The sequence below is a fragment of the Erithacus rubecula genome (assembly GCF_903797595.1).
Source record: "Erithacus rubecula genome assembly, chromosome: 5".
Lineage (NCBI taxonomy): Eukaryota > Metazoa > Chordata > Aves > Passeriformes > Muscicapidae > Erithacus > Erithacus rubecula.
Window position 1 is genome coordinate 35,611,324 of NC_136687.1, and position 26,629 is coordinate 35,637,952.

Sequence of the window (26,629 nt, forward strand, 5' to 3'; positions counted from 1 at the left end):
TCCCAGGAGGCCGCCTGTGCTCTCCCACCGCCCCGGCCACTGCCCGAGGTATCCAGCGAGGCGGGGACGGTGGGGACGGCAGGGAGGACGCGGGGCACCGCGAGGGGCGGTGCTGCCGCCGGGCCCCGCCGGGCCCGCCCCCGCTCCCTGCCCGCGGCCCCTCGGCGGGGCGGTGCCGGGCGGGGCGGTGCCGCCCCTCGCGTCAGCGGCCCCTGCGCGGCGGGGCGGGGAGGGCACGGGAGTCTCGGCGCTGCCGCGGCGGGAGAGGCAGCGGTGGGGCCGGTGGCGGCTCCTCACGGGAACAAAGCGGGGGCGGCGCGGCCACACGGTGAGAGCCGGGTGAGGGACGAGGAGGGGGCGGCGCCCGAGCTCCCCGGAGACCCCTGCGCTCCCCGAGGGGCGGCTCGGCTCGGCTCGGCTCGGCTCGGCTCGGCTCGGCTTGGCGCGGCGTGGCGGAGGGGCCGTGGGCCCGACCCCTCCCTGCCTCCCTTTGCCCGGCGCCTCAGGCGGGGTGACAGCGCCGTGCCCCCTCCCGCCTCCCGCGGAGCCGTCCCCGCTCGCCCCTGTCCCCGCAGGTCCCCTGCGCGCCGCCGCCGCGGTGTCCGCCCGCCCGCGGGTCGCTGTTCCCCGGGCAGCAGGGGAATACAGAGCGGTGGGTCGGGGAGGCGGTCCGGGCGCGGAGCCCGAGAACAGGTAGGTGCGGGACGAGCGCCCGGGGAGCCGGGGGAGCCTCTCCCGCAGGCGGCTGCGGGGGCTGGCGGGAGGCGCTCAACTTCGCCTGGCGCTGGGCACTGCCGAGCTTAGCAAGCCTTTTTCTGCCTGTGAAGCATCCTGGTGTGCCTTCTCTCAGAATGTTTTTTTTTTCGGGAGGCTCTTCAGTGGTGTTTGTTTTTCCCCTCTCCCTTTTCCAGCCCCTCACTGGGGCTGGCTGGGGGCTCGCCCCTGCCTCTGTGGCCGCATACGCAGCGCTTGTGTTGTCCTGCGATATGGCAGTAGCACTTCCTGCTGTAAATCACTTTGCGATAGTTTTTGAAGCGCTTCTTAAAGGCGGCACTGTCATGATCCCTCTTGTCAGTGCTTGCGGTAAGCTTAAAACCTTGTGAGCTGGAGGCTGTTTTCAAGGCTGAGCTGTGTAATGCGCTGCAGTAGTTTTCATAGAAAGGGTAGAAATGTAGTTCACTGTTGGCTTAGTGTTAGCATAAATATAATTCCACTTTCTATGCCCTGTTGGTGTAGGCTGCGTGGTTTTGGACACCGTTGTAGTTACCTTTGCCATCAATGTCTCAAATGTTCAGAGATGTAAGCAGATACATTAATGTAGATTGCTATTGCTGTATTCATGTTTCATTTTTTGAAAATATCTACTGAATTAGTCTAGTGATCTCTTAATTTGCTCTTTGTATGAACATCATCATATAAAGTGATCTTGCTGACTTTTCCCATGTTATTAATGCCTTTTTTCCTCAAAACATTTTAGAGCACGGTCAGAAGAGGAATGGACGTAACATGATACCGTTGCAGCGCTCAAAACACACAAATTCTGCGAAGATTTGTTATTTCATTAAGTAATACAAGGAAAATGGATGAATCGGCTTTGCTGGATCTGTTGGAGTGTCCTGTTTGCTTAGAACGCCTTGATGCTTCTGCGAAAGTGCTGCCTTGCCAGCACACGTTTTGTAAACGCTGCCTGCTGGGCATTGTGAGCTCTCGCAATGAGCTGCGATGTCCCGAGTGCCGGACTTTGGTGGACTGCGGTGTTGACGAACTCCCCAGTAACATTTTGCTCGTGAGACTACTGGATGGCATCAAACAGAGGCCTCGAAAACCCGGCGGTGGGACTGCTGGCACAAACGCGTTAAGGGTCCCCATCAACACTGTAGCTAATTGCGGGTCCAAGGACCTGCAGAGCTCGCAGGTTGGACAGCAGCAAAGGGTGCAAGCACGGAGCCCTCCTGTTAGGGTAAGTACCACGCGGTGACAGGATTTTGTTGCATTCCTGTCTTTTCCTGCATCATTTTGAAATGGTTGATGGCCTCTGCTTTGGGATAAAGGCAGTCAGATAGTTAATACAGCAAAACAATGTGATTTTGAGAATTTCTGTAGATTTCTAGCAAGGTTGATGTTGGTTTAGTATAATATAAATACTAATAATGCTTCCTTATTAAAACTCTCAGCTTTTGAGGCAAGAAGAATTCCATAACTGTCCAATACAAAGACGGTCAAATAGAGCATGGTAGCTTATGTGGAAAGCTTAAGTGATTGTTAAGGATAGAGGTCTTGTGAGGAACATTTGAAATTGTTTTTGGTTTGTCAACTGCAAGACTAGAGATTTCATTTTGGCTCGTTCACTATCTGAAGTGATTTTTCCAATCAGTAAATTTCCTTTAAGTTAGACATAATGAATGTTAAGCATGAGCAGAGAAGTTTTGCCACTTCTAAGTACCTAAATTTTTACTTTCTTTCCTTCAAAAATAAATTTTTAATTTCCTGAAATCTACTAAGTTATTTGCACCCTTAGTCCTCATTATTTCTTTATTAGTTTTTCCTCCAGTATTTTTTCCTAGGGGATTTGGAAGATTTATGTACCATGATGGGAAGACATTGCCTTCTTTATGTACTCTAGTTCCTTCCTAAGAGCTAAGCAACCTGTAGACTCTGTCATACCTTATAATCAAGACTCAGTAGCCTCATTCATGATTATTCATTCCAGAACCTCTGTCAGGAAATGTAATTTTATGAGATGACAGACCTTGCTCTGGTTTATCTAATGACAAAGCAGGACAGCTTCTCTGAAAGGTTTTGCTGCCCAGTTTGAGTTCCTGTGTTTAAAGTGGAGTTTCTGAATGGTTTGAGTGGTTTCTATCTTGTGGAGCTTATTCGATTTTTATGAAATGTTGTAAGGAGCTCCAAGAAGAGGACTTGAGTGTATTTGTGGCAGGAGCTAGTCTTTATTTTGAAGTGTATCTGAATTATTTCGTTTGCTTACCCAGTGAAGGAAGCCTAACACAGATTTTCCTCAGTTGTACTTGACGTGATTGGAATCTCTCCAAAAGATCTTAGATACACCTCTTAAGTTTACATAAGGATTTAAAATACAGTTGTTTTTCCATCTGCTTGCTGAAGATCTCATTAGGTTCTTTACTTTAAAATGTAGAAATTATAATTATCAACATACCTCCTACTAATGAGTTTTGTTTGTATATATATATTAATTGGTGAGGAGAGAAGGTGATCTGTGGTGTTTTTTTGTTAGTGGTTTGTTTTTGTGTTTTTGGTGAGTTTTCCAGAACATAGAATCCTTAAAAAGTACTGCTAAGAAGCATCAGCATTATCAAAAACAGTCTGGTCTTCTCCAGAACTTTAGGGTGTTTGTCATGATACCCTGCATTTGCAAATGCTCTTCAACTGAAAACAAAAAACCCTTGCAATTTGTTTATATGTTTTTGTGATGACCTTTGTAAATCACTGTGTATTTTCAGAGACTGCTTCTCCTCCAAGAAGTTTTCCAGTGCAGCACTGTGCATGAAGGGCTGTACTTCAGAGTTTCTCAAAGCCTTATTAGACAAAATAACTTGAATATGGAATATTTTCTTTCTATTTTTTAAAATGATCTATAGTATCCTATTTTGCAACATTTGCATTTCCAGATGTTGTGCAGAGTAGAAAGTGATAACACATGGAAGGTTGCTTCAGCTTTTGCTGTACTGTGTGTCATTAAAACTGCGACCATATGCATTCCTCGTGCTGACACTCATTGAATATTAGTGATAGTTTGCAGTGTTTTACAGTAAATCTTATTCCATCTTTGGTTTTGGAGTTTCAGAGGCATTCTTGTTCCTTCTTTCCTTTGGGAGACAAGGAAAGACGATGATCTCATCATTTGTCCACTTTGTTCAGTCTTTTTTTTTTTAGGAAGCCAATTCTTCTAAGAACATGAACCAACTTTGATGGATAAGAAGGTGGAGATATGAACTACTTTATATTTTCTATATGAAAAGTGGTTTTGAAAAAAAAAAAAAAAAGTCCAGAGAGCAAAATGCCACTTTAATGGTCAGTGTTGAAATGAATGCTCTATTTGTTTTGCTAACTCTAACATAAAGATGCTTGCAAATACAGTTCCACCCTGGGAATTGAAGAGGAAAATCTGTTTCTAGATGAGTGGCAGAGTCAGATTTCCTAAACTAATTTTGCTGAAGGGGAACTAGTAAATGAAAGTTGCTGTTATGTTAAATGAAGTAAATGTGGATGAAGGCTGTCAAGTCATAAACATTCTACTTATACCCTGAAGTAATACTAAGCTCATAAATGCCCTTTCAGAGAATGCCATAATTTTCAGAAAAGGTTAATACAGCATGTACTGCAGCATGATTTCCTGAACTCTATCAATGACTGTGGAGTGGCCAGCCCTGTAATTGCACAGTATATTGCGTTCTCTGTATGTATGTGGTGACACATGGCAATAAACAAACAAATGGTTCCTTGAGTCTTAAAACTAATGAAGCTGGGTGGGTGGTGGGGATTTACAAATCTTATGCCTAGTATCTCCCCCACTGGAGTAACCCTCTTTCTGTAACCTCTATAAGCTTTCACTGCTGTAACAACAGCAATTCTCTGTGCAAGTTCTTAATCTATTTTGTTCCCCTGCTGTTTTGATGTATAAAGCTCCTGTGCCTTTCCCTGGTACTGGCTGGGCAAAGGCAGCAGATCCTGCTGCACCTGATGGAAAACTTGTGGTTGCTGTCTGCCCTGCAGTTCTCTTTTAGGCAGCCAGCTTGCCAGGGCAGCAAACAGTACTGCAGCTTCCTCTCTGGTATGGATGTGAATTTAATACTTTTCTCCTTTTTTTCAAGTGAAGACCTTCAGCTAGGTTGACAGCTTGGAAGAGCTGTAAGAGCCACAGCCTACTGTCAAATCTGCTTGGGACTGGTCACCAGGAGCAAGTTATTGAGGGCTTTTGAGGGACTGCATGATCACATGAGCCTTGTTTCCTTCAAAAGAGCATTCAAAAATGTTAGGGCCCATCCTTTTATGTTTATGGTTATTAGTAAATGACCATAGTTAGTAATTAGTTAGTGATTTTTTTAATTTTCACAGAGTATGTCAAACAAGAATTATCCTAAGTTCCTTATGGCAGTTTTGCAAGGGTATGCTTATTGCAGGAGTTTTATATGTAGCTATGTGTGTATGTTGCTAGATATTGGAGAGCTGTTCTCTCCTAGATAGATTAAAGATGATCCATGTTTAACTGGTCCTTTGAATTTGTATTTCCTAAGACATATTAAGTCTCCTTCTGGTTTGTTTATAGTCTGACTTTCTGAAATTAGGGTTATCTTTCCCACAGAACCTAGAAGAGAGTTGTCTAGATAGTCTGAGATCTCATCACTGTTGAAAATATTTTGTAAAATAAGATTTTCAGCTGTTTTCTGGACCAAATGTAGACAGGAGGAGCTGAGAGAAGAATTCAAATGATCTCCATTAACAAAAGAAAAGCATGAGTTGCTCAAAAGTTGGCCATTCCTGATAGAGTTGATGCTTATGCTGAGTAAGTATTGGTAGTGTAATTTGAGTATATTCCACTGTATATCCATGGACAATCTTGTCAAGAAATATTACAGTGCAATGTGAAAGTCCTAAAGCTTTTCCCTTTTTGGTTGTGTTTATTCTGGAAAGACCCTAGAAACCTCTGGAGTGTAAAACATACCCATTTAAAGGAAAAAATAGTTGTAGAAATATGCAAAGTACAATGGTTAATGCAGTTAGTTCCATGTTTGATATTTGTGATCGTCAGCTGGAAAATCATTACTTGATGGTACCTGATTTTGAGCTGCCCCCCTGTCCAAAAGGTTATTTTATACCATATGGCATCATGCTCAGCATATAAATCTGGGGAAGGAAGAAGGAAAGGGGAGAGGAAGTACCCAAGTAACATTTGGGAATCTAGAGATAGACAGCTCTTCATGTTATGGAGTGATCATTAGAAAATATTTTGTGAAGTCTTTGCAAATCAAATATGCATGCTTTTGTTTCATTTCATGCTTGCTGAGACACCAGATTCTGTTTTTATGTTTACATTGCACTCGTTATGTTTACAGTTGCTTGTACAATTTTAATTACTTCTGTGTAACACTGTTGTATCCTGTGTGAAACTAGAGAAAATTTAATGGAGATCATAATGGAGATCATAAATGTAAAAGGAAAGCAGACTGACTCTCATGGTGATAATATATTGCCTTTCAGAGATAAATAATTAGCTAGAGAAGGAGGATAAGCAAAAGGAAGAACTGTCTCTGTGTCCAAAGGCATTGGGCTTTGAGATAGGATTGAGAGCTTCCGGGCTCAGTTCCTGGCTTTGCTACAGACATCCTTTATGACCTTGCACAGAGTCACTCAAAGCTCTTTGTGCCTCTGTTTCCCATCTGCAGATATGACTGATAGTACTTTCTTTGTTTGACTCGCTATTTAGACTTTATGCTCTCCAGGGCAGACATTGACTTTTTTAAAATACTGGATGTATCCATGGTTGTTTTACAATGGTTCTACAGTCTCAGTTGAGGTCAGTATATCCTGCTGTTAACTCTAAATCATTGACTTCCACATTACTGGAGAACTGTTCATTATTCATTTCCTGTCCCAAAGATGGCGCAATGCTTAGTGTCACATTGTAAAGAGGATTTAATTTTGTTTGGATGTTTAATAGGAAATCACATGAATACCTCACTGAGGAAAAGCCAGACACTTGAAACATCTGTATAAGTGGTAGTCCATCCTTCAGCTAGGGAAGTCTGCATCTGACTGGCACACTGATGCATAGATTTAAGTGTGTTTTGAAAAGAAGAAGAAGAAGAGAATATCTAGTGTAAATTCTGTTGGTAATGCAGAATGTTTAATTCCATAGTTTGAACCTGCCAATTAACATTAATCTGCTTGATGCAAACTAGTCTAATACCTTTTTTAAGAAAACAATTAGGTTTTGAAATAAACTGATCTATTAACTAAAAGCAAATCCACATTATTTGCATGTGATACTGAAATCTTAAATACCTTTTAAATTTATTTACAGCTTTTTGTTTTTTAAAGTTTTTTTTGTTGTCTTCATGTGGAAGAGAGGGCTGTCTCTGATTACCTTCATTTTCCAGTTTAATATTCCTCCATTTATGTAGATTTATTTAAAACCACCTACATGAAATAAAACGGTGTCTTTTTTTCCTCCACTTTAATGTGGCCATTGAGTTGCTCTACTCAGAAAGCTTTGATCATTCATAAAATTTAAACTTCTGCATAAAAACAAAGTCTCAAGCCCTTACTTTTAATGGGCTTGTGAAGGGAAGCAGGTATTTTTAGTGACAATAAAAGTTCTTGATTTTTTTTCTTATATTACCAAAAAAATCTAATACCAAAAAATTTGCTTTGCATAGGTGATCCAGGATCTGGTTAGAAAAGTCAGTATTGCTATTGCTGTGTTTCTCTGTGCATAGTGTCTGACTTTCTGAAGTGCATTTGGTGACTTAATAGGCATCATGCATGGTATGAAGAGCTGGTTGGGATGGGGTCAGCTAGAAATCCTTCTTGTCCCCTCTCTTTTAAGTGAGTGAAATGGTTTTTAATGTAACTTCAATGTTTAGTGCATGGATAGGAACTGCAAAAAACAGAAAGCCTTTAACTGCAGCTGTGATAATAAAACTAGAAAAAAACCTGGAATCTTGTCATGATCAGTTGTTTGTCTTTCTTTTGGTGAACTTCCCCTTGCAGTGCATTTGACCTTCTCCTTATGATACACATAACACCTTCCTTGGTCTTTTCTTTGGCTTCATTGTTGTCCTTTATTCAAACTGTCTCCTGCCTCTGATCTTACTGTACTACTTCCAAGAAAAAGAAAACAACTAGTTTTCTTACCTCTTGTGTCCCATTTGTCCATGACTGTGTCTCAGACATAAGGAACAAAAAATAAACAATAGGAAAGAAAATTTTCTATTGAGATATATGGACTATGTACAATCTTGTAGTATAAATGACTAAGATCTGCTAAATGCAAGAGGATCATAAAGTATAAGTTAATATTACTGTATTGCCTAGTCTCCTGGGATGATTCTTCATTTTTGGTTTTTCTTCTCATTTAAATCACTGACTGTATCCTCATCCTAATGGGACAAGAATGTCTCAGTAATTAAAGCTGAAATGTCATCTGGTCAGCCCTATTAATGTATACACTTCATTACTGCCTTCATGAAGGAAAAGTGTGCATCTGTTAAACCTCATTTCCTGTCAGATCCCTTTGTGTTAGGACAGAAAAACTAGTCTTAGAAAATCAGCAGTGAATTCTTTGGTCAGTTGAACTAGATCAAATCCTTTACTTTTCACGTCACTAAATCAGAGTATTTTTGGAGAGCAGGTTTTTGGGTTTTTTTGTACTGAGAATTGCTTCTTTGAGGTGAGCTGAATTAATTTTAGAAGGTGGTCCTGAGGTGGGAGAGTCACACATCCAAGTGCTCTTCTATGCATGCCTTATCTTTCTTAGGTATAGAGGGGAAGTTGACAGTCCTGTCCTCTGACTGTCAGACTGAACACTGGCATTCGTTCTGCTTAGAGCTTTGCTGCACTGCCACTTATCCCTTTCCCATGGATATTGCCAGAGTTGCCATGCAGTTTGGGTGCAGAACCTGAGCTGGTCAGCACAGAGGCAATTGGTTCTGTTTTCACATTGGTGTCCTCTAAAACGTCAGGAAATTGTTGGGACTCAGAAAGATGCTCTGGAGATCAGGACAATCACTCCAAAGAAAGAAATTGAGTCCAGTATTTTGAATTCTTTAGACATGTGATGCTTACATATATATATATATATCTTTGAAATGTCATTCAATGTTTCCTGGAAACCTGCAGATTTGGATTCTCCAGTTGAAGGAAAAGTGAAACACAGAAGTCAATGTTTCATTTACTGACACTGTTGCCGAAGTGTCTTGGAATCTGAGCCTGCTAGGTACACAAAAGTCAACTGTGGTGTATATGAGCACTCTGCTGTACCCTTATAAGCTTTGGGTTGTGACTCTCATTTTACACTTGTGGCACTCAAATACGTGATTTATTGTCCAAGGTGAAGTTTTTGTAGTGTAAGAGTATAAACATTTCAGAATTTCAAGTAATTTCTTGTCTATGTCTTTGTTCCTATCTTATTGGGTTCTTGATTTATCCAATCTACTTCCCCCTCCCTCCCCCCACCCCAGCATAAGCATTTAGTTTTCAAGTATTAAAAAGCCAGAATCTGCAATGATGTGTCTGATCTCCTACAAATGAGGACAAGATTCTCTTGTATGCCATCCCTCTCACACAGTAATTCTGTTTGAAATATTGCTGATAATCTTGGCCTTCCACATCTAATTTTTGGAAAATGGTGTGAATTTCTCTTTGGTTTTTAAATTTGTTTGTTTTTAATTGAACTAAAAGCTCTGTTCTGGTGTTTAATTGTTCTTTCAATCCTTCATGATTTTTCAGAGTCGTATATAAATAGTCCATTTTTATATTCTGTAAATGTGCAAAGTATAATTTTATCGTTTCTAGCTGGGAAGTATGCCATTAATCATAAATGCATTTTGATCAAAGATAAGCATTTCAGTGTTGTTTAAATATTAATATAGATAGCATTCTCCTCCTCTGAAGTGAAGGACTGCTGCCAGTGCTGTTCAGAAGATAAGCCTGGCATCAAGTGTTCTGTTGGACTTCGTAACACTTGAAGTACTCCTAAGTCTTTAGCATTTCTTTATTAATAAAACTGATTTTATTTCATGGCATTAGTGTTGCAGAAAGATGAGAACTCTTTCTTTTACAAGAAAAGGAAAGATGTGCATACTACCTCTCTTGACTTCTTCTTTTCAGCATCTAAGCTTTCAAAATATACATGTGCATTGAAAGATTTTTAAAGAACTGAGCCACTGTTTTACCTTGTGTGAATCACAGTTCTACAAGCGAAGCTTTTGAAAAGCTCTGATTAAAGACAAAAGTACTCATTTCCTCGAGACTTTCAAGCTGCTGAACTCAAGAGAAGGAATGTAGTCTTACTTGCACAGGGGTGGCAGAACATCAATACTGAATAATTTGAAACGTGTCTCTTCAATTATTCTCTTTTTGGCATGCTATCTTACCCCTTAAAGTTATAGTCTTTATTTATATTTTTAAAAAAATGGGTGAGAATAAAGCACTTCTGACTTTAAAATGTGTTAAAATGAAAAATAATCAAAGATAAGCAGATGACAATCTGAGTTGGCATATAAAGGGCATGACTGTTCTAGAAGCTTATTTTAAACAAATCCAGTAAAGTTGAGTTCACTGCACTGTGGTAATGTGCCCCTGAGTAGTGAAAAAGCTTTGATTCTGAAGCTGAGAGCTCAGTGAAAGAAAATCAATGTCTCATGGACCTTTACTTGTTCACGTGTGCCAGTGCCCTGCTATCTCACATGGTCTTTCTCATGAGCTAGATAAAGAGAGGAGAGTCTTAAATCTTATCCACACTAGCAGACTTAAGCCATTTTCAAAACCTGTTTCATTTAACACAGTTTTAAATCCACAGCCTTATTAAGTTAACAAGCCTTCAGCCTTGCCACCAGGTTTTGTAATCCTCTTAGATCTTAGGACTAAGCAGGGCAAGGATAGTCAATAAGCAGATGAATAGATAATCTTTCAGAAGACAGATAGATCTTAAAGTTGAGAAATGCTGATCTGAGTTACCATTTACTATATGCACTAACACTAGTACTTACAACTAGAGGAAAAAGTTGAAATTGCTATCACTTTGTTTGGGGGGAGGAAGAGTGAATAAAGGATTTTTTTAAAAAATGCACCTAATTCCTGGTTTGCAAACCAACAAAATTAGGTTAAACTTTAGATACAGAATAAGGTAGATAAAAATAACAGTTTGTCTCCTTGCAACTGTGCATTTACAGATTAAAATCTTCTCATGGTTGTTTCACAAGCTATTTTTGCAAATCTTTCAAGCAAATGGGAGTGTATGGATCAGAATTTAAAGACCACAAAGAACATTATGCCGATAATGTGGCCTTGACCACCACTGTACTCTGTATATTGCTTCTGTTGAGTTCTGGCTCTTCTAACACTGCTGAGCTTAAGCTGTGTCTGTCTCCTGGGCATAGCTCCTGAGGTAGAGGAGTTGGAGGAATTAAAGAAAAGCTGTATGTAGTGGAAGAATCCAGCCTAACAGGAGGATTCCTGCCAGACATGTTCACGCAGCTCAAGAGTAGGAGCAGAGGAAGTGGATCATAGAATCATTAACACTGGAAAAGTCCTCCAAGATCATCAAGTCAAACTTTGGCTGAATAGCCCTATGACCACTAAACTATATAATGAAGTGCCACATTCATTTGTTTTTTGAACACTTCCAGGGATGGTGATTGCCCCGCTTCCTTTAGGAACTTGTTCTAATGTAGGATTCAAACCAGGTCCAGGAGATGGAAAGGGTGAATGTATGTGGGGAGAGGGTGGCAGAAGAGCTGAGCACTCAGGTAGCCTTAAGGCATGAGAGCAATCACTTATCTCATTGAAAGGGTGGGAGAAGTCCTCTGAGAGGAGATGGCTGAAAAGCAGAGAAATTTCTGTACTGATGAGTGATAAGACCCAAATGGTCAAGGAATAAGGAAGAGGGACAGTGGTGTTGAAAGAAAACAAACTGCAGTAGGTAGGCTTGGAACCCAGCAATGGACCAATTAGATAAAATAATAGATGAAATGGGATCAAGCAAATGACTCTTGGCTCGCTGGAATTGAATTAGAGGCTTGGTGAGGGGGAAGTGCTGCAGGATCAAGTTGAAGAGGTAGCTTGATGTTTGAGGAAGGTTTTGGAGAGCATCAAAATAAAGAAGTTGCTATGAAGATGTTGGCTAGACAAGAGGTGAGAAAGAAATCTAAGTGTGTTGACTCACATGCTATCTTGTTTCCTTCAGTATGTGTGTGTTTGAATGCTGTATATTTTATTTTTCATTATTATTTTGTAATAGTGCGTCATGTATTATGTGACATTTAGACTAGTACCGTTCCAAAATGGTTAAAGAACTTCCATTCAGGACTTTGAGGATTATTTCTGACATATTTCCCAAGCACTTTGAGATTCTTCACAGGATTTTGAAAATGTCTGTTTTATTACTAATAATGTATTTTCATTGTTCTTATAGAACCAGTAAAGCTACAAATTCTAATATTTTGTTCAATGAACTCAAAAGGAATATATAAAAAGGGGGCTAGTGTTCTAGGAATTGTTGGGAAATTGGAAAATCCTTAAAGAAGGAAGAAAAATTAAACATAATCTCTGGCTGTTTGGATTTGATGACATTTACTTTCATCTTGCTTCCATGTTTCTTCTGGCTTTTGTCTTTTCTTTCAGTTAGTAGTAACTGAAAATAAGAATTTAAACATCATGCTAGCATTACGGAGCATGGTCGCAATCTATTGTTTTGAATTCAGTCATGATGATAAGAAGAATGGATTTTATGGTACATGTTCTTCAAGAAAAAACAGTGAAATATTTTCAGTATCCTTTCCATATGTTGGAGCAGGTCACCTTTCCATAATACGAATAAAAGAGCTGTCCTTCCAGAACTATGGTTTCAAAATAATATTGGTTTTATTCTGTGAGGGGGATTTTGTTTGCTTTAACTAATAAGGGAATTGGTTTTTCAGTGCAGAAATTGAATAACTAGTGGGCTGTTTCTGGAAATGGGTTCCCAAAGTAGTTTAAAATTTCAATAAATGTTTGTCTTCTTGTACTGAAATCTCTGAACGCAGAAAGAAATGTAAGAGTCAAGGAAAACTTATTTCAGACTTCAGCTGCTGTTGTGGGTTTATGTTCTGTTCTCAGGAAATCATACTTTTTCATATAATCAATTCAGAATTGTGTTGCTTGCAACAGGGAACTGATGTTATTTATGCTTTCCTATTTGTTTTTTATCAACCTGCCATTTAATGGAACAGCATCAAAGACATCAAAATTGATTTCAAATGGCATAGAAGAGAAACCTATTATCCCCTGCAGTCCAAGCACAGGTGAAGTGGGTTTTTCTATTTAAAAATGGAATATTCAATACCATGTCTGAAACAGTTAAAGAATGAATATTCATAATTGCATGTGTAGTGTTTGGTAGGGAGACTTTTTTTAAAAGTATAATACTTGTTTCAAATTTTCTGAGTTTGCACTAGAAGAATCCAAGGAAGACGAGGGTATGAGTTAAACCAGCACAACTGTCAGGAAGTGTTGGTTCCTTTTTTTCCTGCAGCAATCAGAATTTTGCATAAAAAGTGCCATTTTAAAAATATTCTGTGGGTGAAATTTTATGTAATGTGGCATCCTTATTCCTTTTAGAGATTTTGAAATGTCTGCAGTTAGGCTCTACCACATAGTTCCTTATTTTTTGATATTGTTGGAAGTTACATGAATTACTGAGATGGACTGCTTGATGAAGTTTGTGCCTGTTTCTCAGGGTTTGTAGGCTGTGGTTGCCTAGGTGGGTGTATATTTTTGTCTGTAGTGTACTGCTCTGTTCACAAGTAAGCACTTGTATTAGAAATTGTTAAAAAAAATAATTTTAGAGACAGTTTTGTACCTGCAGTCATGGAAGATAAGGACTTACAATACAGTCCTTGGAAGAAACCTCTGAATGTATGAAGTTTTTTGTCTTTTTACAAAGGATTTCAATGCAGCTTCACTTAGATGCAGTCAGATTGGAGCCTAGTTGTACACAGCCAGATTGATATTCAAAGTAATTTATCTGAATCAAACCACACGCTAACTTCATCGTAGTTAGGCATGTCTTAGAGCTCAAAAAACCTTTTAGCCCAGTGTGCAGTAACCAGAGCATAGTCTCACCTATTGTAAATGGGAAACAGAGTATTCCAGTATTCCACATTGTGTGTTTCAAGCAAACCTTGAAGTTGTTGCTCTCAGAAATTAGTAAGTTTCTTTTGTGCAAGATACCTTGTGATGTTGGAGGAATCCTCTGTGCTTAAACAGATAACTTCACCCTCAGATCTGGACACTGGCTGCAATTTCCTTTAGGAAATCATTGTGCTCTCTCTTCTAACTACTGTGAGGTTAGCACCCTGCATCTTCCTGGGAACAGCATCTAACTCTTGGGAAGTCAAGTACCTCTGATCCTCAAAGCTAGAACATTACTAAGAATGTTAAGATTTCATACAAACCAAAATCAAGTTATGCACTAGTGTGCTAGACTTGAATGCATAAATATGTCTAAAAACTGAGATTCATATTCTTTCTGCATGTTTTGGTTTTAGGAAGGAGGTAGAGGCAATGAAATTGTTGTGAAAGTGTGGCATTTTTAACTTAAGGAAAACCCTTTCCTTTTGCAAAAGAAGACCAAACTTGTCATCAAATCATTGGGGCTTTGTCAGTACCACAGAGCTCTGGTTTTGGGTGTGGATTACAATTATTAACGTTTAGCCTGAATATACCATTAGGTGCCAAACTGTGTTTTGCTTTTGGAAAATGTAGTTGGTTTTTGTAGGATAAATGAATTTGAATGATTTGTAGTGGTAATTGGTGGATGAAATAGCATTTGATTTGTTCTGTGTTTTGAAACAAGAATACTTTTTTGCAGATTTCTTCTGTTTGTTCAGCATAAAAAATTTAATGGATGAAATCTGTCCAAAGTGGTCTTACGTAAACGCTCACTATGTTTATATTTTTCAGGATCTTGTAGCTATAGAAATAAAAGAGCAGTTTTGAACTTCGCTATTAAAATATATATGTTGGAAAATATTCTGTTGGAATGCAGAGGAGTGCTAATGGCTTCCATAAAAACAAATCTGTAAAAACTCAGTAAGTGGAGTAGATATCCTTCATTAGAGGGACACTGGTCTTAGTATTCCTTTGGTAGCTGAAGCAATAAAGCTGCTGCTAAAGGCACCAATCAGCAGAATAAGTCTGGAACCAGGAAGACTACTCTATGAAGGCTGATAAAACTGACCATAAATAGCAGAACTGGGTCACTGGTGTGTGCCTAAAGAAAAATGGAATTTTTGAGAGGCTATTAACAAGGAGAAAGAAATACATTCATCCTTTGCATGAACCGTCAAGGCAACAGATGATACTCTAGGGAGCACAGTAATTTCTGATAGCACCAACAAATTGCCAAGGGTGCTGTTTCTCAGTCGTGTTAGTTTTGGATAAAATCATGATTTTCTGAATATTCTTGTTAAATATTATTTTGAATTTCATTATGTCTTTCTAATGAAGGTGAGTCAGCAAGGACCTGGGAATGTTGACTAGCAGTTTAGATTTAGGGAGAACAGATATTTTGTAGTTTATCTGTCTGATTTTGGTTTGTCTTTGCATGTCACATTTTCAAAAAGCTTTGCAAAAATTTTACTGGATATAGAAGTCCCATGTTTTTTCTGTTTTGTCATTTTGTCAGTATGCATTAAATCTGCCTTAAGTGAATCACCTTAATTAAGGTAAGTCAGCCTTTGGTTCAGTATTTAATGTGCTGTGAAGATTGGTACCAGTGATTGTAGTGGCTTAATCACATAGAATTTTGGCCCCCTTTGTAAAGGGGAACAACTGAAGTTGTTCCGCTCTGTGAAAATAAAATATTCACTGGAAAAAGGATTAAAACCCAACTGTTCACATCCCAGGCAAGTGCTGGGGTCATTGAGCCAGAGAGTTGTTTTGTCATCACTTTCAGTGCTCCAGTGGAGGTTAGGGAAAATCCATGCCAAGACGTCTGTGGTTTGGTGGTTAGAGCTCATGCCGTGTTGGATCATGTATTGCAGGTATGAATGATGCTTTTTATGGAAATAGAACCTTTTTTTCTTTTTTTTCTTCATTTTGTTGGTTGTTTCCACAGCAAATAATTTGATGAGATAAAATAATTCTGATTGCATATTTTGTCTAGAAAGCACTTAATTAACCATGGCTCAAAGTGTGGTTTTCCTCTACTTTTTGACTATCAGATGGGGAACATAACATTTGTTGTTTGTGTTGGCTTAGCTGTGATATTTCTCTTCTCATTTTCCTCATGTAAAGATGAGATTAATTTAGGAGAAAATTGTTTGTTTCTGACTTCTGTTTTTAATGAGAAAATAGTATCTCATGGGATAAGCTTTCAGATGTTGGAGTATTATTGATTTGGAAGAAACTGATATTTGGCAAACCATAAATTAAGGGGTTTTTTTACATGTTAAATGGCTTTTTAAATGGCAGCATTAGAAGCATACATAACTTTGAATACTATGTTTCAGGTACACTGTATCTCTGTGGTCCTTTGGGGATTATATGACTGCTGTTGAATTTGAAGGAAAAAATAACAAAAGTAGTAATTTTAGTTTACTGTTATTCCCTTCAAAATACTATTATCAAAGCACACTGAGATGTATGTGGACTTCAGTTTTTCATATGATCTTGCACACTGTATATAGCCTTTTTGCTATTCAAGTATGTTCTTTATAGGTAGTAGAAAAAGATCTAAAACATACTAAATTTTGTGTGCTTTATTTTACTGCACAATATTTGAAATCTGTATTTGAGAAAATCACTGAGCAGTGTAATATTACTTTGTTTCTTTTTTCAAAAAGTAAAATAGAACCTCAGTTCTCTACTTCCAAGAAGAGAGAACCGAGGTTCCACAGCCATAGTATTGTTGAGAAGTATGAGTACATACTCATCATGGCTCTAGGTGAAAAATAACTTTTCTATTTAATACATGCAGATGAGGGAATAAAAGGCCTGTAATGGGCCATATAAAATATTGGCACTGGAAAGCTGAACTACTGGTATGTGGAAACCATCCCTTTGTTCCCTTTGCACATTCTCCATTTACTCTGCAATACTTTAAATAAAATGGAAAACTAGGATTTTCATGGGTGTATTTTACTGCTTTCCTTCTAATTTTTTATTTATCGCTTGATTATTTTTTATTTATGTGAGTTACTTTTATGTATTGTTTGAGTTTATTTATTTTTAATCTCTTGTAATCATGCTGCATCAGTGATTGTCTTAATGTAGCTATAACAATTTTTAAACTCATGGCTTTGTTGTAATTTCTGTTGGTGTGAACCATTTAATATGATTTTGAGTTTGGAAATGCAGTCACCCAGCAGAGTGCACAGAAAGGACTGCTGGACTGGCTTGGCACTCTCTGGTCTAATCTGCTCAGGGATAATTAGTACAAGCATTAGAGATAGTTCCAGCCAGACAGCATTAACACGAAGTTTCTAAGAAACCTCTTGCGTCTAGTTTTGTTTCATTAGTATTGGCAGTGCTGGAAGCAGAGGAGAGCACTGCCAAGGTTATTACCAGTGTATGGCCCAGCCTGATCTTGGCTGCTGGTGGAACCCAAAACACTGGAGTCCAGCTTATGTCACTACTCTGCTTTGGATGTTGCTTAGTCCGAGGTTGGGAAAATTAGGAGAAATTCTTATTCCAAGTGACATTGTGCTGGAAGCTTCTCTGAAGTGAATCATTCTTGAATAGACAAGACTGCTAAATGCTAAGCATATCCCACCAGCGTTTTCCTGTGTGTGCTTTCAGTGTTTGGATTTTCCAGTTTGTAACGATAACATTGCAATGAAATGTGCCACCAAGGCACATCAGAGCTGCTGATCACTGTCAAAAACTAAATTTAGCCTCCAGCATTTTAACAGTAAAAATAAGCTGTTCATCTATCTCTTAAGATAATATGTTGCTGAGATGGGAAAGATCTGTTAATAAGCAGTAGCCTTTGTGAGTGTAGACTTAATCATAGCAGATTTAATGATAAGGTTTATTAATGGAATCCTCGCCTCACACTTGCTCTTGTTGAAATTCAGTGTGCTTTCCATGACAATTATTTGTGAGAGATCTTAATTTAAATGCTAGCTTCTGAAACTAATTTTAGGCATATTTTTTGCAGCAGGAAGTGTGTGTATCCCATAACACTCTTCTGCAGAAACCTGTTGGTTGGGCAACATCAAATTTTTTCTTTCTGATCCAACTTTATATTCTCACTGTCTTTTGATAGACTGGCAAAGACTTGGCTGTTAAGATGCTAGATACTGTGGCTTTGATCACATACATGACCTGTGATTTTGGGTTCCCAATGACTGGTACTCCACAGGGATGCACTGCAGGTGGCCCATAGGTACCTCTGAAAAATAATGAGTGTTTGAAATCCTGCCTCTTCACAGCTGGGTGAAACTAATCCTGCACTTCAGAAGACTAGTTAGTTCACTGGTGTTCACAGTATGAAATTCTCTCTAGAGTGAAATGGTTACTTTGAGGATTCCTTCAAAAGTTGTTTTTTATTCAAAAACAAAATATTCCCCTTAAAATAGGAAAATCAATTAAAGTAACAGCAGCAGAAACTCCCCACCCAGTATGACAGTGTCTTGAGTACTTTCCAAAATATATAGGCCTTTTATTCTTCAGTATTCTTCAGTAACTAAAGATTATTTTGGAATTTACAGGGAGAGAAGCAATTAGCTATCCTGTAGTTCCTGCCCCTGAATTATTTTCAGGTGTGGCAGTGATTGATGAGGCAAATTGCTGTCTTCATCTTGAATGGACTGGTCTTATTTATAATTTAATATGTAGATGAAGAAGGCTATAAAATAGGATTAATTGCAATCTTCAGTGGTATAAATAAGGAAAGGACCACTAGATCCTTCAATATTTCAGATCTTTGTTATGTGTTAATACATAATTTAAACATGACTCTTAAAAATGTATAACTTTAGTAGTAGTGGGAAAGGATTAAGTACTAATTTATATTGCAGCAAAATTAGTATTTTTTGTTTTCTCTAAAAGTATAAAGTGAAATATATAAGTGAAATGATGATACTGAAAAAGAGTTTCAGTGTACATATTCGTAAACAACTGTGGAAAAGGCAAATAAGTTATTATCAAACAAGAATTTTTTAGTTTCTTAATAGTCTTTCACTTGGATAAACTTACAGCAACTTATATTTCTTTATAAAAGAGGTGATGTAAATATTCTTAAGTTTTTGTGGAGAAGAGGGATAACAAATAATCTTTTATTAGTTCCCCATTTTTTCTTGGTGTTTTGATTCATGCCATTGAAGTCTGAGCCCTTAGTAGAAAGATTATATTATGATACAAAAATACTTTCTGAAATATATCAGCGAGTTGGATTACCATTTAGATCCCCAGCAGACAGGGAGTTGAGGCCTGTAATTCTCAAGTACATTTGAGTGGATCAAGGAGAGTTGGATTGAATCTGATTGACAAGACTGTCTCCCGTAGTCATGATGGATTTTACACACCACACATTTGTTTTTGCTTTCTCTGCTATAGTTTCTTACCAGAGTAGGTTATCCTACTGTCCATTGCAATAAGTGTAGCAAGCTGTGAAATGAACATTTTTTCGGAGGTAGGATGACACTTGTTTCCTTCTGAATAAATGATAGGTTGGTACTAGGAAATTGTTTTCACTTCAGCCTGTAGGTGAACATGGAGATACAGCAGCACCACCAGTATACTACTATATTCAGTAACTAATGTATTCATACATTCATAAATATTGATTGGTGTATTATGCATTCAGCCAGTGTTACATATGTTACAAAGTATCTGTGATGAATTCATACTTTTTAAAAGAAAGCAAAATAAGCATACTACCATGGGTAGAAAGAATCAACTCCAACTGAATTTGCTGGAAGAGATGAGCTTAAATCAGTGTTTTAGACCAAATCTAGTATTCTTTCAGTTCAGATTCCTGTGGTCAAGGTCACTCCCCAGCCCAGCCATATGAAAATATAACAGTATGTGAATTTGAAAAAATTCTATATTGCAAGAGAGAATATTCTTGGTAAGCTGTGGAGTTTTTCTAACTCCTTGTAGGTTTGGGTGGAGTTGGACATTATGGAAAAAGAAGGAAGGACTGGAAGCACTCAGAAATAAACTGAAATTTACAGGATGAATTCAGAAACATCATTTTTTTGCCCTGGGTAATAAAGTGTGTTAATGAAGGCTGTCTTGTAGTTATGATTGTAAGCTACTGTTAAGTTCCAGCTCTTAAGCTGAATATATGACATTGGGGAGATCACTTTGTGTGCTGAATCATGATCTTTGATAGGTTTATCTGTAGCAATTTCAACTGCTATCACTCCTGTCTTCTGCTGAAGGTTACTGATAGAGTCAGCTTAGGCTAATGGGCAGGTTATGAGCTGTGCCTGCTGATGGGCTAGCACGTGGGGTTTTTTCCTATTGTCCTTGCCAGACTATAATCTTCAGCAGGAAAGTGGAGTAGAAAATAGAAGCAATAACATTTTAGATGGTGTAGTAATGTCTTCCAGAGAGCTTGAGTTAGTCTTTAGTTCTTGATCTATGGAATTAATATAATAATATTTTTTCCTTTAAAAAAAAAATGTCCACTGCTTATTTACTTCATACCTGAGATTAAGGAGAATCAAAAATCATCTTGTGCTGCATTTAGATTGGAATGAGGATACATCCATGTACTTGCTCTAAAAGAGGAAATAATGCATTTCTCTAGCTTGTGCAACTCGGTATCTCAGCTGTTCTAATTTACAGAAGGCTTGCCAAACCTAATTATTTTTCACTTATTAAATGCATTAAATATCATTTATTTCATGCTAAACTTATAGCAAAAATTGCACCTGAAACAAGGATTAAAATTAGTACTGTTTTACACAAACAGGTACTTTTTTTTGTGAATAGAGGCCTGAAGGATCTTTCCTATAAAGACAAGCTGAGAGAATTGTAGCTCTTCAGTCTGAAGAAGAGATGTCTCCTTCCAGCAGAGCAGCCTTCAGTATCTGAAGGGAGCCTACAAGAGAGCTGGAGAGAGACTTCTTACAAGGGTGTGGAGTTACAGGACATGGGGGAATGGCTTCAAACTGAAAGATGGTCAATTTACATTACCTATTAGGAAGAAATTCTCTGCTGTGAGGGTAATGAGACCCTGGAACAGGAGGCCCAGAAAAGCTGTGGATGACCCAGCACTGGAAGTGTTCAGGGACAGGTTGGGATGGGGCTTTGTGCAATCTGGTCTAGTGAAAGGTGTTTCTTCCCATGGCAGATGGGTTGTAGGTAAATGATCTTGAAGGTCTCTTCTGACCCAAACCATTCTGTGGCTCTGTGGTTTCTTATGGAAATTAAAGATTACAGTTTCAGTAGTGGACTTGCATTACTCTGATTTAGCTAGTAGTAGCAAACAGAGCTGGTCTTTGGATGTGATATTTCTAACTGTATTTTGAGGCTTAATGTGATTTAAAAAAAAAAAATTAAAAATTAAGGAGTGAGTGGAGCAGGTCTGCTCTTACTGTATTTTTGTCTTTCCATAAATCCTGCATCTCTCTTTTTTAATGAAATGAGCATGTATAATTTGTGTACTTACAAAACATTTGGTTTCTAACACATTTAGATCTTCTTTGCGGGTATGATAAGAAATCTCAAACATGGGAGTACTGCATAGTGATGGCGTTTACACTGGAATATTGTGTGGTATTTTTAAAATTATGTATGTTACTCTTGAACTCTGTAATACAAGAAATTAAGTTTGCTTACTCATAAATGAGTTTTTAAAGATTGTATCTACGCACTTGTTGAAATGGAAATCATTGTACTGACAAAATGGAATGAACAGAAATTTCCCAATGGCAAACAGAATATTAAAATAACACAGACAAGTCTTGGCAAAATTAGTTGCAAACTCCCTGTAGATTACAGCAATATAAATCAGGTATTTTTTAGCATAAACTAGATTACCTGTACAGCCTGCTGTGTTTGTGATTTTTTTTCTTTTAAATTAATGTTTTTCTATTATGCATTCAGTAAACAGAAAAATGGTCTTTTGCTTATTCTGGCTGTATGTATACAGTTTTAGTAATACGCAGTTGAGTATTTACTTCAGAAAGCTGTAATTAAACTAGCACAGAGTCTTGTCTTTATCCTTTTTCATGTGCACTCCTTAATTACTTGCCTTATATGATCTTACAGTACAGTTTTTAAAATCTTGGATACATGTGTTTCAGTTGACTCTGCTGAGATCAATAAAAGCTAAGAGAAGTGCACACTAAATCACTACAGAGATGCTCTTAGTAACTGTAGTTGAAACATTGGGTTTTCTAGAACGTGTATTAGAATAAAATCAAACTTCTGTTTAATTTCGTCATGGTTTTTAAAATTTTGTTGTATGAATTTCACTTTAATGAATGTTTCCTAAAACATGTGGTATATTTATAGGTTTCTTCTAACTGATTTACTACCATGTATGCAAATAGGACTTTTTTCTCTTTAGCATGGTGCTTCTTTTGAAGTCTAGCTGTCCTTGAATTGATCGCTAATAAGCATGATAACCCCACAGAGCTCAGTGCTTTACTTTGGGCTAATTAGTGAAATCTGGAGGGTCAGTGTAGAATGTCTTATCCTGTGGAGTAGAAATAGTTGAATTAACCAATTATGTACATTAGTACACTACTTGTAAAAAATCTGTAGTAGGATGTTTGCTAAAATTCAGTGTGTATGCATCATTTCACAGTGTTGAAGATGTTAAATGTCCTGTCAAATTTTGTTCAAGTGATCAGAGAAGTAGCATTATATTCTGTTGCTGCTAGTAATCCCAACTGCTAAAATTCAGAGGTTTTGCTCTCCTTTTTTGAAATCTATTAGCATTTCATGCTGTTATGAGTTACTGCAATTATCTAAAATAGGAATAGAATAGCAGGTTTTGGGTTGCTTTAGGAAAATTTTGATGCAGTAAATGTAAACCATGGACTGTGGCATCCAATATTTTTGTTTAAAACTGAGGGTGGTTTTTTTAAGCTGATTTGTCACTTGAAATAAAGCTCCATAATAACCAAAATGCACAACTTTTTCAATGATTGCTACATTTGACTATATTTTTTAAGGTATCACTTTTAAATTAAGAAATTTAAATACTTAGAGGGGTTTGTTGGTAAAATTCATTCTTGTTTTTATTGAAACATGGGAAAAGTGCATGATCTATCATGTATGCATGATGCTATCATCTTGACCTTTAAAAGCACATTTGTTTTGTACCTTTTGGAGACTTATAGCAAGAAGGTATGAAATATGTTAACTTTTAAAATTATTTTTTCAAGTTTCAATTCATTAGTTATTGTAAAATATTGTGACACAATTTAATTTGTACTTCTCTTTGGTGTTTTGCTTTAAAAAAGTGCCTATTTTAGTAAAAGAATAAGGCACACTGAAATTGATTTCATAATTTTCCAGTTCTTAATTAGACACTCTTGTGGTTTTAGTTTACATTTGTCATTTGGTGTTAGCCAGAAACCTTTCATTATATATAGTTAGAATAGATGGGACATTTTAATGAGAAAATAGTATAAATTGTCTATAGCTAATGCAGTTGAAAAAATGAGTGGTGTTTAAATTACACTAAATATGATTGGAATTGCTGTTTGTCTGATAGATGGTGCATAGCTTACCTCACATGTTGAGTTGTGCAGACATGAATTTGTAATGATTTTTTTTAAAGCACTAAGGCCTGTGCATATCTAATCCTAAATCATGTATGAATGTAAAATTTAAGACTGTAATTATAAAATGTAGAAGGATTTTTCCCCCCTATTAATCTGAAATGAAATCATGCCCTCAAATAAGATGACTCACATTATTGTGTTCCAGCATTGAAATGCTGAACAGTTTTCCAGAAGAAAACTCATGGCAAAGCAGATTTGTGTGCTGCCAGCAGCTGGGCTCTGGAGGAGACACTCTATCTCTATTAGGCTGTTGACTGCTTCTCCTCTGAAGTGGCTGGAGATTTTCACTCTTGCATCTAAAAGATAAAAGCTACTCTTAACGTTGAGCTTTGGTGAGTATGTGGGAGGCTATTTGAATTTTTTCCCTGAAGACAGTAGTTCAAATACTCCTGCCGGAATAGGAATTGGTCCCTTTTAACTCACGCTGTTATTTGTTGCCCTCTGATTGAAAAGTAAGATGGTAAATATTGCTCATCCCAGCAGGCAGCTGGAAGGCAGACAAGAGCATCTCTGCTGAACTGCCAAGGATTTCAGCCTGAGGAATGAGGAGCCAGTTGGCAAAGCAGTCAATGATTTGGGCTGATCTTTGCACTTATTTGTTTGGAAAAGTTGTGATGCTCTGAATTGAGGGATGGATTGTAGGAGGGTCCATTTTAAATCCTGATGTTAGGCAGGAACTGGTTATCACAGCTGTGTGAAACCCTCTCACTGGTTACAGGCACGGTGACTGGCAGCTGGGTTATTAACTGAGACTGAAAAAAATCTGAAAAGAAAAGCCATAAAGAATGAAATACCATGTGCAACATATCAGCTCCCCTTTTATAGAAGAGAGCTCTGGTTTTCCGCAGTTGGGCGTGATGTGGAAGGAACTGTTTGTGTGATTTGACACGATGTCGCAATGTTTCCAGTGGCAGTTTTCATTGCGTGAGCCTGTGAGCTCTGGGAGGCACAGAACTATAAATAAAAGGAACACTGGAAACAAAGACTTCATTTTTCTTGCTAGTATGTAGCACCAGCATGGGGAGAAATAATCTGGTGAATTAAAAGAAAAGGAGAAGAAATTTTTTTTCCGGCTGGCTTGCTGGTTCACAGTAGATAGTTGTAATTTTGTATCATTTTAGTGTTGCCCCAACCATCTCCTCTAGAAACCTTTTTTGTTTTGGCAATGATTTAAAATGTGCCTATCTCTTTGGGTCAACTAAATTGTCAATGTGTTGTTTATAATGTTCTGTATTATTTTTGTAACGGTAAGTTTTTGTAAATGTTTCCGTGTAATGCTTATTTTTTAGAAAGATTATCCAAGCTACTTATTTTAAGCTTTGTATTCCCTTTTTATGTATTTCTGAAAGTTAGGTTTGATTGCCAAAGTATATTTCAATATGTAGGAGTTCTAAAGTAGTTCAAAATTTTTCACTTTTGCAGCTGCCACTTTCCTTAATCTTTGGATACTTTTGTGTTTTATTACCAGTATTTTTACTACTCCTAGGCAAAGAACTGTGGTCAAGGAAAATGTTATTAGTCTGTATTACTGACTGTGAAAATGATGTTCTTTATAGTTGTTGAGGAAGTAATTTAACCTTTAGACTCTGAAGTTGCAATTACTCTTTTCAGGTACTTTTTCAAAGAAATTGTCAAAGAAACATGTTGTACCTCTATATACCTGAGGAGTGGTTATTAAAAGAAGTTCAGTCTCTTCTAATATTTAACTGCACAGGTGTGTTACCAAAGATGGAGGTCTGCCTTTTTTCCTCCATGTCTGTGTATCAGAAGATGTAATAGCAACAGTGAGGATATGTTGTGAAAACTATTAATGTAGATAAGGATTATGTCTCTCCTAAACAAATTAGAATTTGCTTAGGAAAGGTGTTAGTGTAAGAAGATACTGGTTCGAGATGGGTGGGGGTGCAAACTCTTTTCTCTTAGAAGTGCATGATGAAATCTTGTGAAGACATGGAAACAATGAGAGAGAATACGTAATGAGAAAAAATAGAAATATCCTTAAATTTTGTATTTAATGTGGTAATTTGTGTCTACAGCTAGTTCATTAACTCCTTTTGGTAAATGTATGGGTAAAAACGCAGATTACATTGAAGTACAACATGAATATTTGTCTCTGGACTTTCTCCCAGGTCCTAATGATTTCCTTTTCAATTTTTTTTCCCCCTTAGACTGAAACAGTGTGTATGTTCTCTTTTAAAGACCAGAACAAAAGCGGCAGGAAAAAGTAAGGCAATAATGAGTTGCAAAGTATTACAAAAGGATGAATGACATTCCTAAGGGAAACAAAGTAGGAGGGCAGGGCAAAGGTCATTTAAACGCTGGACAGTAGCAGCTATTGTCTGCTGGGAAAAATGAGGACCAACAGAAAAGCATATTTTTCTCAAGAGCCTGTGTTCCCTGCAACAAATATTCAGGGAAAACAAAACAAAATCTAACCTTCATCATTCTCCAAAGTGTTTCCTTCCAAGAGTCAAAGCCTTCAATGCATCTGCAAAATAGAAGGCTATTCCCAAGGAAATTAGTTATACTTTGACTGTGTATATTTGTTTATCTTTTGCACTCAACTACATGTTTTGAGGCATCATAAGGAAAAATCGTAATCTGTTTTAACATTCTGTTTTCTTAATTCAGTGTCCAAAACATATTCATATTAAAATAACATGGTAGGTCATTATTGCACAAAGCTGCTGTTCTGCTTTAATGTCAAGCTGCTAATGAACAAGCTTGTGCCAAAATATGAATGGGTACTAGCACTCGCTCACCCAGAAAAGAATATTCTGCCTGGATTCTGGTAACACTGGCTAACTAAACTGTAATGTTATGTTGCTGATTGGTTTTGGGAAACAGAAGAATAAAAGATTTATTTTTTTTTTGTTATGGGTGTGATAAAAATGTAGAAAATCTGCCATAGTACGTGTGATGACTACCAATGTAATAAGCACTTCCTAAGGGGAATCTGTGTGTGTTGCCATAAGTGTGTTTGTGTGAGCATTTTTAAATCATCACTTGTGATTTTAAAAAGCATTTTGCAAGCTATAATAGCATAGTCATTAACAGTGTATTAAATAATTTGGAAGTACTGATTAATTGTTCTTGGATTTCCTGACATAATTACTGAGGTTTTTTTGAGTGATTGG

The 26,629-nt window shown here is 37.7% G+C and overlaps 1 protein-coding gene across 2 annotated transcripts in view; it reads left to right on the forward strand.

Moving 5' to 3' along the window:
* Nucleotides 1-214: 214 nt before the first annotated feature.
* Nucleotides 215-26,629, forward strand: part of SH3RF1 (SH3 domain containing ring finger 1) — an 82,455-nt gene continuing 56,040 nt past the window's right edge. The window contains exons 1-2 of one of the 2 annotated variants that reach the window (XM_079305935.1): nucleotides 215-328; nucleotides 1,478-1,960. In XM_079305935.1, coding sequence (XP_079162061.1) covers nucleotides 1,580-1,960 — 381 coding nt within the window. In that variant the 5' untranslated portion in view covers nucleotides 215-328; nucleotides 1,478-1,579. Of the gene's footprint in view, nucleotides 329-428; nucleotides 694-1,477; nucleotides 1,961-26,629 lie in introns of those variants that run through there. The other variant, XM_079305934.1, reaches the window with a different exon arrangement.